The sequence below is a fragment of the Littorina saxatilis genome, linkage group LG1, assembly GCF_037325665.1.
Source record: "Littorina saxatilis isolate snail1 linkage group LG1, US_GU_Lsax_2.0, whole genome shotgun sequence".
Lineage (NCBI taxonomy): Eukaryota > Metazoa > Mollusca > Gastropoda > Littorinimorpha > Littorinidae > Littorina > Littorina saxatilis.
The window spans coordinates 10,511,350-10,526,454 of NC_090245.1; the positions used below are offsets into that span (position 1 = coordinate 10,511,350).

Below are 15,105 nucleotides of genomic sequence, written 5' to 3' on the forward strand. Positions count from 1 at the left end.
AACGACGCCGGTTAGTTCGTGAAAAGACACTGACTTGAATCATGTTTGCATAACTACAGCGATGCAGCGGGTATTGCCGCCTAAGTAAATTTGATTTAATTACACCCCCGGTATAGGGGTGTGTATAGGTTTCACTCGATGTGTTTGTTTGTTTGTGTTTGTTTGTGTGTTTGTGTTCGCAAGTAGATCTCAAGAACGAACGGACCGATCGTCACCAAACTTGGTGAACAGGTTCTATACATTCCTGAGACGGTCCTTACAACAAGAAGGGCAAAGCCCATACGACTCACATGCTTGACATTCTGCTTTACACATTTTTCCTACCAAAATACATGTGACCTTGACCCAAGGTCAAGGTCATCCAAGGTCATGCAACACAAAGCTGTTAATTCAAGACATAGGAAGTACAATGGTGCTTATTGGCTCTTTCTACCATGAGATATGGTCACTTTTAGTGGTTCACTACCTTATTTTGGTCACATTTCATAAGGGTCAAAGTGACCTTGACCTTGATCATATGGGACCAAATGTGTCTCATGATGAAAGCATAACATGTGCCCCACATAATTTTTAAGTTTGAAACAGTTATCTTCCATAGTTCAGGGTCAAGGTCACTTCAAAATATGTATACAATCCAACTTTGAAGAGCTCCTGTGACCTTGACGCAAGGTAAACCAAACTGGTATCAAAAGATGGGGCTTACTTTGTCCTATATATCATATATAGGTGAGGTATTCAATTTCAAAAACTTCAGAGAAAATGGGAAAAATGTGAAAAATAGCTGTTTTTTAGACAACATTTATGGCCCCTGCGACCTTGACCTTGAAGCAAGGTCAAGATGCTATGTATGTTTTTTGGGGCCTTGTCATCATACACCATCTTGCCAAATTTGGTACTGATAGACTGAATAGTGTCCAAGAAATATTCAACGTTAAAGTTTTCCGGACGGCCGGCCGGCCGGCCGGCCGGACAACTCGGGTGAGTACATAGACTCACTTTTGCTTCGCATGTGAGTCAAAAATTGGGACCGGTCAAACACACGGTTAGGGAGTTATTGGTGGATTTTGGTTTTTTGGGGGGATCAACTACGGCATAACTCTTCCTTATCTTCTCCATGTTTTCAGCGTTTACCTCCCTTCCTTCGTATGGTGCACTGTAGTATGAGGGGGGGCATCTTCGGATATTCCCGGCGTTCTGTTACTATTTTTAGAAGGTCACTGCAGTGTCCAGAACGTAAATTGGACCCGTAAATTATCCTCACTGTAAAAGTGCAAAGGTCGAATCAATTTATAGCCACGCGAAAAATACACTCTCATCTATCTCTATATATTTATACAATAGATATAGATATATATATACGGCTTCTCTGTGTGTGTGTGTTTGAGTGTGTCTGTAGAAAACACCTGTGTATTGCACAGTTCTGTTTGTGATGTGGTACCTAGGGCGTCGTCGACAAGCATGGGACTCGACATGATATGATCAGGAATGGCATTATGGCCCCTGAATCATGTTCGTGCTGTTCCCATTCCACGAGTCTGGAAGGGACCGAAGCTTGACGGGTCCATGGTTCGAAGCCGGCGTACAGTGCGCCACTCAAGCCGGGTATTCGGCTCTACTTGCTACCCGGCGAAGCGGCAGATACACCCCGGACAAAATCTGGTCGATGAGATATTTCAATACCTGCTCTCAGCGCGCAGCGCAAACCGATTTTTTTTTCCGGGATCTTTTGTTTTCTGTATGCGGTTAGTAGGTGTTACAGAAAGAGTTATATTGATTTGTCTTTTTCTCCGCCTGTCTCTTTGTCCACTCAATCAACTTATTTTAACCACACTTGTTAGCAGTGCCTTCTCAGTTGGTGGCAGTGAGAATGGTAAGGACGGGGGTGTTTTTCCTACCTCGGAGGAATTTCTTGTTTTAATCTACACCATTTTCTGCGGTGTTTTTATGGTCATTTAAAAAGGATGTTCACAAACAAACATATTTTTTCGTTCAGTTACTTTTTGCAGCACTGTCAGCCGGACAGAACAGACAGTATGTTAATATAAACGTGATATAAACACAGCCGACAGCAGCCGCTATACGCGAACTTCCTTGTGCAGCAGGGAGTGGCTCTTTTCCCGCACGCTGGCTGGCCGGTCTCACTTTCGCACCTCAGCGCAATGAAGGATGAAGCGTCTCTGTATACTCTATAGTCTCTGACAGGATGAACTTGTCTAGGTTCATCTGCCGCAGGATTAGGTATACATGTAGGCCAGCGCTTTAAAATTCTAACTTTAGGCTGGACTTTTCTAGAGACAGAGGAGCAGCAATGCAATACAGTGGAACCCCCCTTTTAAGACCTCCCAAAATCAGGTCTTAAAAAGGAGGGGGTCTTGAAATGGGGGTCAATTTACAGAGATTATGAACAGTCTGAGAAAATAAAAGGGAGGAAGTCTTAAATTGGGGGGTCTCAAAAGGGGAGTTGCGCTGCAGCGCTGAAGTTCACATTACCGTTACGCTTCAAAGAAAATATTAAAGTTCACACTTGTTGCTTATGACAGCTAGCACCTCTTCTCTTCTTCTTCACAACCTGCTTGATGGCCATGCATGTCTCTGGCCTCAGTAAATGCCCTGGGTTTCAAAATCAGGGATGGCCAAATCACCTGCCTGATCGCCTGGGGTGGGTACAAAATTCTTCCGGACCAATGAAAACAACTCGCTAGTGACAATTTTAGTCAAAAACAAAATAACTTTCAGTTGCATTATCGAGTTTCAAAAATGCCGCCATCTTCTAGTGACAGGAGAAAGAGGCTCCTAGTAGCAAGGACACGCTTTTGGAGTTTCCACTTTCACCACTGATTCCAAATTTGGGCCATCCTTGCAAATCCTTTAAAATAAAGTCTTCCGTTAATGGAACTGTACTGCAGTAAGCCTATGCTGTTCACAGAAGTCGTTTTGCATGTACATCTTTCTGTCTCGCCAATCTTTCTTTCTGTACATATGTGGTAGTTTCACACCAACCATACCCCTTGTAGATGACAACACAACAAAAACCTACAACTTAAAACACAGGCAACTCACCTCTTTGCGATAGGTTTCTATGGAGTCCACAAACTTGGCCTCAGCCTCATCAGCATCGCTGCTGAAGGAGGGATGAGAGCTGCGACCGAAGCCCAGAAGGTCGAAAGCGTAGACTGGGCGATTCTTGGACAGCGCATCAAGGTTCATAGTCCACAGGCCAAGCCCTCCCCCCATGCCATGAACCATGAGGATAGGGGTGCCCGTGTTGTCTGGGTTGCAAGTCACTGACCATAGTCGGTCCTCGCCCACTGGCACAAACTTGCGCTCTTTCACGCAAGGCAGTGCTGTACAACACGAGAACACCAATGGCATGGCTGAAGGGATGTGATATATAGGATTACAGAGTTTATGAGTGTAAGTGTTAACACAAAAATCTAGCTACAAGTATGGAGCAACAGCTTACCGACACATACAACACACAAACATGCATACACACGTGCACCCACTCGATCCGTCTTATCATACTTTCCTCCTTTTTTACATTTAGTCAAGTATTGAGTGAATGCTTTAATGAGGGCGGAGGTTTGTCTCCCTAAGTATGTGTGTGTGTGAGTGTGTACGTGTGTGGAAAGCATATCTCAAAAGCTACTTGATGGATGTTTATGAAAATGGACATTCTTGAGGGCCTTTCCTTTTTCTCTGATTTTTGATAGCGCTATTTGATTACGTCATTTTTGTTTTTGACTAAAAGTTGAGACGGCACTGTGACGGCTGCATTTTTAAAGCTATTTTTTCAACATTTTTACCAAGCAATCTTTGGTTCAGGCCGGACAATGGGATTGAATTTCAGTTTGATACCTTACAAAAGTTTGCTATTTTTTCTGTCCCTTAAAAAAAACTCACCATCAAGAATTTTTGTGTCTGTATCTTCAAGTTCTTGCCTTGAAGTTCTCCTCCAACTGAGAAATCTTGGAAAGTAGTTATCTCTGGAAAAAAATAAGACACAAATAAAATCTGATAGAGCAGAAGTTCTGCACACTATGGCATTAACAATAACAGGTAATTTTTTAATATGTTACTGGTTGAAATCGGGGGGAAAATATATACATGAGGAATGAAATCAGTTAGCTGTTATTTAATAGAAGGTGTCTCCTCACAGATATAAGCGAATAAAGTAATCGGTGTATGCACTGACCGGTTTCGACCGTTTGAGTGACAGGTATTTATCATGTCACTTGTGAAACAATATTGGTTTAAAAAATGGCAAGTGTGATTATAGTGAATTTATGTCATAAGTGTGTATCACATAATGCAAGAAGCGTGCACCAAATGGGTGGACACTTTCATGGATTTACAAAATACTCCCCAAGCCTCGTCAATATAAGCAAGTTCCTGCAAAGAAATGCATCTTGATTAAATGTAGCTGCTTTCACAAGCGCCGGGTTGGAAAGACTCGTCAGCCCTGATAGGCAGCTTTCCTAGGAGAAGGACACTCTGAAGTCAAACCCGGCCAGACGAGGGCCGATAACCGTGTGAGGAAACTTGTCTAGGACAAGGAAAAGTCCAAAATCACACCCACGAAGGCCTACCGAAGACGGAAGACACTGACCTTCAGGGTGAGGTGAGAACCGAGTGTCTACGCATCACCGACAAATATGGTTGTGTCTGCATCATTAAGAGAAGGTCGAACGCTGAAGAAGAAGAAGAAGATTAAATGTATTTTTCTTCCTCTTGGTTCATGGGCTGCAATTTTCATGTGCATTTGTCTTCTGTTTTTTAGTGCCTTTCTGCGTAATGCCCTTTTCTTCTCCACCATTTACTAGTTTAGGCAGTCACTGTCCTCATACTCCGATTTTGGGAAGGTTGATGAAATGAACAGGAGATAACATTTGATAAAAACCAGATTAGGTCTTAAACTGAATCAAATTTAAATAGCAACATTTAAATTCAATATTTGGACAATGATCGACTGCTCTACGTACTTGACCCTTTGATTTTGGTCAACTGCAAGGACTAACTGGGTGTTTTTTGTTATCATGGTGAAAACAGCACCGCTGACCTTCTGATACAATCCTGTGTGTAGGATTGCCAAGACACGATCCTGATGCTTGCCAACATTTTGATGAAAAGATGTACAGATGGCAGGGACCTATTTTTCCACTGTTTATGATGCCAAAGTCACCGTAACAAACGTCATAATAGAAAAAAAAATTGCGCTCGCTAATTACCCTTGATGAATTTTTAGAACTAACACGTCACGCCACACTTTCAATGTGACGTTTCTTTACTTTGACGTAATAAATTGCACGAGGCTTTAGAAGAGATTTAGGTTCCAAAACTCGTTGCTTTTTCAAATAGTGAACAGCTCGCTTTCGCTTGCAGTTCAATATTTTAAAAAAAAACTCGTGTAAATCTGGTACGACACAGTAAGCCATGTAGTATTCTCTATGTGTCAGCAGAGAGAGAGAGAAACTGAAATTTATTTGTAATGGGCGAAAGAATATTAACAATGCAAAGATGCTTTTTTTCATCCGGCCCTCGCCCATTGAGGGGTAATTCAATAACGAGAGAGAGAGAGAGAGAGAGAGAGAGAGAGAGAGAGAGAGAGAGAGAGAGAGAGAGAGAGAGAGAGAGAGAGAGAGAGAGAGAGAGAGAGTTCACAGACTGACATGGAATTTGAACCTTTGGGAATAACAGTCTAAAACTACCAGCAATGGAGAACCCACACATTTCAACTTACATGATGTACGTTAGCATGTTCATTGGAATCAGCGGAATCACGACTACCAGCAAGAACAATCTGACGAACAACGTTTCCCACACGTTTTGTTCAATCACTGGCCTTAAAGTCGCTCTTCGATGACTATGATTTGCAACTGGGTTAGGCATCCTCACACAGTGTTGACAATGTGTTGTTGTTGGCCATTTCTTCGTTACTTTGACACATTTCCGGATCAAGATTAGTACGCTTTCCGAACGCTTTTAGTTCTGAACAGAAGAGCTTTACTGTAGAACCCTATTACATAAGAACATTTTATAAGTCTTGTACTATTCAAAACAGAAAGGATATTTTATTACTTCTTCGTACATACTATGACTCAGGTAAAATCTACATTCTTTTATGGACTATGTTTTCTCTCATTTGGAAACCAATCCGCTCGTTGCTGAGTACATTTGTCCTGATCAGGTGCATGCGTACGAAGCACCGAGGAGCGAAGTTACAAAATAATTGAGGTCTCCCTGTTTCAAACGTTTTAGCGACTCACACCCAGTGGACAAAACCCTAAGGTATCCCCTTGAAACAATTTCTCAGCCTCAATACAGATTAGTGCACTGTCAGACCTACAATGTTCGGCTGTTCTGTGTTCGTCATGAGTTTCAGTTTTTGCGGTCGATCCCGATCAGTGTGACCTGACGTAACTTTTGTGCAATTTCGCCATTTTTTCAATGAAAGTTACATGACAAGGGTATCCATACTTGCTGTCATTTTTGTCTAAACTATTAAACACTAATCTTATACCTTCTTTCACTTCTGCACGACATGCTTGTGACTCGCAAAATTTCTCTGGCAGCAGACACGGGCGAAACACGGCCAACCATTGAGCCAGTGAAACGCACGCAGCGGTTTCGACGTGACCTTGATGCTAATTTGGGGGTTGTTACGTCAGAGCGTGACGACAGCAACTCTCAGCACAAACAAACAGAAATGATTTTGCAGATTTTGATGTCGCAGCAGGCACTGTTTGGAATAAACCTAACACTGATAAGATTAAAACATAAAACCGACAATATATTATTTTATCCGTTAATTGTTTTAATGACTGCAGTTCCATAGGCTGCCAACACAAATCTAGAACTGTCTTTTCGAGTCTTGAAGCGGCCTCATTTTTGTGTTAGGTGCACATGCACTATAGGCCGAGTACCGAGTCTCCCAAAAAACGTTTAAAACTCCTTTCAGGTGTCCGGGTGGCCAAATGATGGACAGCCGCACAGTCACGTGATCGACACGACAATCGAATGCCAGATATATATGATCAGTCGAACAAACAAAAGATCGGCAGCGGGCTGACTGAGTCAGTCATTGCGCCCGCGTATGTGCCGGCCACGGTGTGTGTGTGCGTGTGCGTAGTGCATGTGTGTGTGTAAATCAGTAGTCACGTGTGTGTGTGTGTGTGTGTGTGTCTGTGTGTGTGTGTCTGTGTGTGTGTGTGCACGGCCGTGTGTGTGTGTGTGTGTGTGTGTGTGTGTGCCTGTGTGTGTGCCGGTGTGACTGTGTGTGAGTGTCACTCACGGTGTGAGTGTCGAGTCACTCACGGTGTGTGTGTGTGTGTGTGTGTGTGAGAGAGAGAAAGAAAGAGAGTGTGCGCATCACAGTGTGTCACAGTGTGTGTGTGTGTGCGGTGTGTGTGTGTGTGTGAATCATGTGTACTTTGTGTGTGTGTGTGTCAGTGTGTGTGTGTGTGTCTTTGTGTCCTGTCACTTTTAGTGTCACGGTACCGTGTGTGTGTGTATACGCGATTTTAAGTCAGGTGAGTCTTGCGGGCAGTGTTCTTTATGCTTTTGATATTTTGGTGTTGTTGATTATTTTATTTTCTTAAGAGAAAATTAAGCATACGTTCAGAGCTGAAGCGTGACATTTTCAGGCTTTTTCATTTTCTTTGTGCAACTTCTAGGTTGCTTCCGGCCGGCTACACTGTATCATGTGATAAATAAAATGGGTGTATCTTCGTATGTTTGTATGTGTCATTTTTCTCTTTCTTGGAATCAAAAAATGAGACTGATACTTTTATTGCGGCATGCACAAGCATTGTCGTCCGCCCAATTGAGTTATATAAAAATTATATAGAGAGAGAGACTTGAGGACCACGAATTGCGTAGCAAGGGAGGTAACTGTGGAACAATAAGCGAACATTCCGCAGCGGTTGCTCCCCTTCTTGCAAGAACCCGCCCTCGGCTTCATCCTCTGTTTGGTCTTCCCGTGCGTCTCTCTGTCTCTCTGTCTCTCTCTGTCTCTCTCTCTCTCAGTCTATGTATTCGTACGTGTGTGCGTGTGGGTGGGCGTGTGGATGGGTGTGTGTCAGTTTGTGTGTGTGTCAGTGTGTGTCAGTGTGTAGTGTGTGTGCAGTGTGTGTGTGCCTGTCTGCTTGTACTGACACACACAAAGGTAAACAAATCCACACACACACACACACGCGCGCGCGCGCGCGCACACACACACACACACACACACACACGTGCCTGCACACGGCACACACTTACACACACACACGCGCGCGCGCAAAAACAAAAACATTACACAAATAGAACCACTTTTCCAAGATACGTAAGCTATCTTTGCGTTTATTCAGCTGTATTATGCGTCTTGTACTGATATGTATGAATCTATAGATGTATGATATTAACGCAGTCAACATTACTTATTTGTATGGTGTGGTCCACACAACAACTTACACGGATTGTGTTAACAATACAAGAATGCTACAACGATAGCGATTGAATCTGTTTAGGCGCGGGGATGTAGCTCAGTCGGCAGCGCGTTGGATTTGTATCCAATTGGCCGCTGTCAGCGTGAGTTCGTCCCCACGTTCGGCGAGAGATTTATTTCTCAGAGTCAACTTTGTGTGCAGACTCTTCTCGGTGTCCGAACACCCCCGTGTGTACACGCAAGCACTGAAGACCAAGTGCGCACGAAAGCGATCCTGTAATCCATGTCAGAGTTCGGTGGGTTATAGAAACACGAAAATACCCAGCATGCATGCTTCCTCCGAAAACGGCGTATGGCTGCCTAAATGGCGGGGTAAAAAACGGTCATACACGTAAAATTACACTCGTGCAAAACACACGAGTGTACGTGGGAGTTTCAGCCCACGAACGCAGAAGAAGAAGAAGAAGAATCTGTTTAACAAGACAACAAGTCAACCAAAAAACCAACAAACTTAAAGACACAGCAAATGAACAAACAAACAAACACACACACAAATAAAAACAAACAAACAAAACTAGTAAATAAAACTTACAAAAGACCGAAAGTCATTACTAAAATCCTTGCACAGAACCACACACACACACACACACACACACACACACACACACACTCACACACGTATACACCTAAATGCAGGCACACACACACACACACACACACACACACACACACGTACATACACACACACACACGCACACACGCATACACACAAACGCAGGCACACACACACACACACACACACGCAGACCTGTTCTTCCGTTCATCTAGTAAGCCACGACTTTATGCCGCCTCTTTCATGAGTGGAAGACTTACCGGGTATGATTATAGAGATCAGTTAAACTTGTTTAAAATGGAAACAGCATTGATTGGTACCAAAAAAAGTTCAATGCCTTACCCTCCACCCTACCACCCCCACCAACACCCTGCCGCAACCCCCCACGCCTCCAATCTAGCCTCTCACCTTCCTTTTCCGCTTCAATTCTACGTTACCGAAGAAGATATCACACACTTCCAAGCACGAACAAAACAAACCGCTACAACAACGTAAGGAAGATATGAGATTAGGTCACACAGATGGAAATAAACAAGCCAGAACGCTCCATTTTGTGTCAATGAGTGTTACCTTTCAACAGTATCACTCAAAATCGGATTATTATGCCTTTCCAACACGTTCCACACTTTTGCAATCTCTCGTTTGATCAAATTTATTCAAAATCACTGACATATGATGAAAGTCGATACTGAAGTAAGCAATTAGGAAAAAAATAAGCTGTTCCTTGTGTAGGTCTACACGGTGTCAAATGTCCAATCTGTGCATAGTGTACAACTGTACACACTTGAAAAATGTAGGTACATGTAGTTGAAATCAACAGATGCTGACCTAGTACTGAATGCTGGAACATCGCCAGTACACAAAGCCACAGCATTTCTTTCCACTGATTTAATGACGGTCCGACTTTTTGTGTCCTTCTGATTTCGGATTGCCTCCACCTAACATAAAGTGGATATAGACATTATTGCTGTTCTGCGACGTACCGTACATCTTGAACACACGGCCAGTACAACTGGCCTTGACACGGAACGATTCAAGGGGGGCAATCTCAGTCATCTGAAAGAGGGAAATCCAAACGCAATCCGCCTTGTTCGATTTTATGTGCTTGGACGATAGAGAAAAATAAAAAAGCAAAAGCTGGAGTCCAGTCTGGACGAAACTGCTATCAAGAACGCAGAATTGATTTTTTCTGAGGTTTTTTTAGCCGTAAGCGCCATGTTTATCGGAGCAGGAAACTCTTCCAGAGTGAGGCCCCTTTGTTGGTTTCACTTCGGCCGCATTGTGAACAGCAGTTATGAGAAATTCGAAATGAGAAATGGCGCTTACGGCTAAAAAAAAACAACTCAGAACTTAAATCAATTCTGCGTTCTTGATAGCAGTTTCGTCCAGACTGGACTCCAGCTTTTGCTTTTCTTATTTTTCTCTATCGTCCAAGCCCATAAAATCGAACAAGGCGGATTGCGTTTGGATTTCCCTCTTTCAGATGACTGAGATTGCCCCCCTTGAATCGTTCCGTGTCAAGGCCAGTTGTACTGGCCGTGTGTTCAAGATGCGTACCGTATGCCTCGAGTTGGGGGCCAAGGCATTGGGAAGGTGGTGGGAGTGGGAGTAGAAATGAGACAAGAAGGAGGGGGTCTTTTGTCCTTATCATTTCGCATTGCCTCCACCGAACATAGAATGGATATAGACATTGTTGTTCCGCGACATGCCGTGTGCCTCGAGTTGGGAGCAAGGCACTGGGAAGGTCAGTGTTGGGGGTGGGAGGGGAAATGAGACAAGAAGGAGGGGGTGGTTGGGTGAAGGGAAGGCAAGGTATAAAATGCCTGGATAAAGCAAAGGTGGATTTTATAACGATCCACAGATACAATTGTGCAACACCGACAATTCAGCCGGCTGTTTAGCCAACCCTTCACCACAAACTAAAAGCAGCCAGCTGGTCACACTCACGGCACACACACACACACACACACACGCGCGCGCGCGCACACCCCGGCGCAAGCACACACACACTTACACACTCACTTACACACACACACACGCATGCACGCACCCACGCACGGACACACACATATAGACAAACACATAATACACATAGACACACACACACACACACACACACTAACTCGCGCACGCACCACGCACATACCCTCTCCCACTTCACCCCCTCTCCCACACACACATACACACACACATACACACACACACAAACACACACCGTTCAGACTTCATCCCTCAGTCATCCCCGTTACGTATTGGAGGGGAACGGACCCGCATAATGCCAGTGAAACCAATGCGTGTAGTCGCACGGGCCCTGCTGCCAAGAACATTCTGCGTTCTGACGGTAAGCGTCGTGAATGGCCTGCTGACTTAAGTGCACTTGGACAGCCAGGCCGACCACGCCCCCCGTCAAGGCGAGCAGCGCGACCACGAAGCTGATCCTGGCCAGTCGCAGCGACTTCTTGGCCTGCGCCGTGTTGCCCGAGTCCCACTCCTCCCGTGCCTGTCAGGGTCAGAGGGAAGTGATGATAGAGAGGAGACAAGGTTTTACTGTGGGGTTTTTGTTTTAATAGATAGGACACCAACTTTAAAAACTTTTTTTTTTGTAACCAAAAAACCACAGTTATAACAGAATGAAACAAAATACCACTCTGAATTTATAAGCTGGGACCTCAACACACACAAGTATAACATGTGGGATCAATATAGAATACTACATCATTATACTGCGAGCGAAAGCGAGCTGTTCACTATTTGAAAAAGCAACGAGTGTAAATCTGGTACGACACAGCAAGCCATGTAGTATTCTGTTTATCCTACATACTGTACTTACGTGTATTTTACCGAAAATGTCCTGCAGTCGAGGCAGCTAAATTGAAAACGCTTGTTTTGGAACCTAGATCTCTTCTAAAGCCTCGTGCAATCTATTACGTCAAAGCAAAGAAACGTCACTCTGAAAGTGTGGCGTGACGTGTTAGTTCTAAAGATTCATCCGGAGGGTAATTAGCGAGCGCAATTTTTGTTTCTATAACGACGTTTGTCTTGGTGACTTTGGCATCATAAGCAGTGGAAACAAGAGGCGAAGCCATCAAGGCTCACGTAAGAAATCGACAAACAGTAACACAAACTCAATCACTCCGTCACACATAGACACACACACACACACACACACACACACACACACACACACACACACACACACACACACACACACACACACACACACACACACAGAAAGAGCATAGGTGAAACTGTGCAAGAAAGCGAGACACTAGATCTAGATCTGTCTGTCTGCATGTAGCCTACTTACAGGACACGACTGCCAACTAGTCTCGGCGCGCTCAAAATAATAATGACCAAGACTTTCAGTACTTCCTGACGTCTAACCCTCTTACGTCATAATGTGACGTCAATATAATGTGATGTCTTCAAATGTTAGAGTTTCTACCACAGACATACACACGCACAAACACACACACACACGCACGCACAGACAGACAAAGTTACGATCGCATAGGCTACACTTACGTGAGCCAAAAAAACAGGTCCCTGCCAGACTTGCTTGACATGACCTCATTTACATGATATACACACGTGCGATTTGAACGATTATTATCTCACGGGTGTCTCTCTCACATTGTTTCTTGCTTATTTTGGTTTGATTGTCTTGTTTTTAAATTCGTTCTAATTCTTTTTTTTATTGAAAGAAGATTCGAACGACACTCAGAAAGTGAAACAAATCGTCTATCCATGGTAAGAGCAGGGCCGGACCAAATGAGTTGTAAGGGGGGGGGGGGGGTTCCTCCTTATTTGGGGGGGCAACTCCTTTTTTTTGGGGGGGGCAAATCAGCGAAGTGGCGAAGCCACAAGCGCGCGCCTGCAAAGCAGGCGCGCGAACTAGGGGGGTCCGGGGGCATGCTCCCCCGGAAAATTTGTGAAAAACGGTTAAAATCTGTGCAATCTGGTGCATTCTGGGCCTTGTTTTGAGGGTTAAGAGCAGCATTGTGGGGGGGGGGGGGTTAACTTTTTCTCATCGGATTTCACATTGAATAAAATTTGTTAGAGACACACAAAATTTATTTAAAAAAAAAAAACCCACTCAAAGCAAGGTACATGCTTTTTCCAGGGGTGGGGTTCCGGAACCCCTGGAACCCCCCCCCCCCCTCCCCCCCCCTGGGTCCGGCCCTGAAGAGCTCAGATGTTAACACACGCGCACACAAACAATGGCACTCTCACACACATACACCAAACAACTGGTCACAACAAAGGCAAAGGAAAAACAAGAGGCGAAGCCTTCAAGGCTCACGTAAGAAATCGACAAACAGTAACACAAACTCAATCACTCCGTCACACACACACACACACACACACACACACACACACACACACACACACACACACACAGAAAGAGCATAGGTGAAACTGTGCAAGAAAGCGAGACACTAGATCTAGATCTGTCTGTCTGCATGTAGCCTACTTACAAGGACACGACTGCCAACTGGTCTCGGCGCGCTCAAAATAATAATGACCGAGACTGTCAGTACTTCCTTCGCGTGACGTCTAACCCTCTTACGTCATAATGTGACGTCAATGTAATGTGACGTCTTCAAATGTTAGAGTTTCTACCACAGACATACACACGCACAGACGCACGCACGCACGCACGCACGCACGCACAGACAGACAAAGTTACGATCGCATAGGCTACACTTACGTGAGCCAACAAGTCGCGTAAGGCGAAATAACAACATTTAGTCAAGCTGTCGAACTCACAGAATGAAACTGAACGCACTGCTGTTTTCACCAAGACCACATACTCGTAGTTTCGTCAGTCCACCGCTCGTGGCAAAGGCAGTGAAATCGACAAGCCATGCAGAATAGTGCGGTAGTGGTCGCGCTGAGCAGGATAATACGCTTTTCTGCATGTCTATTCTTTTTAGCTTACTGAGTTTGGTTTTACTCCAAATCATATCTATATGTTTTTGGAATCAAGGACCGACAAGGAATAAGATGAAATTGTTTCTAAATCGATTTCGGAAAATTAATTTTAATCATAATTTTCATGTTTTTAATTTTCAGAGCTTGTTTGTAATCCAAATATAACATATGTATATGTTTTTGGAATCAGAAAATGACGCAGAATAAGATGGAATTGTTTTTGGATCGTTTAATAAAAAATAATTTTAATTACAAGTTTCCGATTTTTAATGACCAAACTCATTCATTAGTTTTTAAGCCACCAAGCTGAAATGCAATACCAAAGTCCGGCCTTCGTCGAAGATTGCTTTGCCAAAATATCAATCAATTTGATTGAAAAATGAGGGTGTGACAGTGCCGCCTCAACTTTTACAAAAAGCCGGATATGACGTCACGAAAGGTATTTATCGAAAAAAAGAAAAAAACGTCCGGGGATATCATTCCCAGGAACTCTCATGTCAAATTTCATAAAGATCGGTCCAGTAGTTTAGTCTGAATCGCTCTACACACGCACAGACAGACAGACAGACAGACAGACAGACAGACAGACAGACAGACAGACACACACACACACACACACACACACACATACACACACACACACACACACACACACACCACGACCCTCGTCTCGATTCCCCCTCTATGTTAAAACATTTAGTCAAAACTTGACTAAATGTAAAAAGAAAGAAAGGAAAAATAATCAAAGCAAAAACCCAGAGATGAAGACCAACCTGCCAGTAGAAGATGAGGGGCACGAGGCCAAAGAAGAGAGTGCAAAAGCAAAGGAAGACGCAGATGCTGATCCACAGCCCGAACAGAGGTCTGCCTCCTCTCTTCTCCACCCGGCGGGCCTGAAACACACACGATTCAAGGCTTCGGGCAAGGCAGTTTCTGTGTCCTGATTTTTACATATCTAGAGAGACAAGACAGGACAAGACAAGACCAGACCAGACAAGATAAGACAGGACAAGACAACAGAGGTCGTCCTCCACAACACCCTCCCTTCTCCACCTGGCGGGCCTGAAACACACACACGATTCAAGGCTTCAGGCAAGGCAGTTTTAGTGTCCTGATTTATACATATCTAGAG

General features: G+C 44.1%; 2 protein-coding genes across 4 annotated transcripts in view; both read right to left on the bottom strand.

Annotated features, from left to right (window-relative positions):
• The window catches only part of LOC138961337 ((Lyso)-N-acylphosphatidylethanolamine lipase-like), a 21,523-nt gene extending 14,857 nt beyond the window's left edge, over window positions 1–6,666 (bottom strand). The window contains exons 1-3 of one of the 2 annotated variants that reach the window (XM_070332949.1): window positions 6,521–6,666; window positions 3,904–3,986; window positions 3,061–3,344 (exon numbers count right to left, since the gene is read on the bottom strand). In XM_070332949.1, coding sequence (XP_070189050.1) covers window positions 3,061–3,344; window positions 3,904–3,986; window positions 6,521–6,600 — 447 coding nt within the window. In that variant the 5' untranslated portion in view covers window positions 6,601–6,666. Of the gene's footprint in view, window positions 1–3,060; window positions 3,345–3,903; window positions 3,987–5,740; window positions 6,085–6,520 lie in introns of those variants that run through there. The other variant, XM_070332941.1, reaches the window with a different exon arrangement.
• Window positions 6,667–8,307: 1,641 nt separating this feature from the next.
• Window positions 8,308–15,105, bottom strand: part of LOC138961325 (uncharacterized) — a 36,076-nt gene continuing 29,278 nt past the window's right edge. For both annotated transcript variants that reach the window (XM_070332926.1, XM_070332932.1), the window contains exons 3-4: window positions 14,747–14,866; window positions 8,308–11,538 (exon numbers count right to left, since the gene is read on the bottom strand). In XM_070332926.1, the coding sequence (XP_070189027.1) occupies window positions 11,284–11,538; window positions 14,747–14,866 (375 nt within the window). In that variant the 3' untranslated portion in view covers window positions 8,308–11,283. The remainder of the gene's footprint in view (window positions 11,539–14,746; window positions 14,867–15,105) is intronic.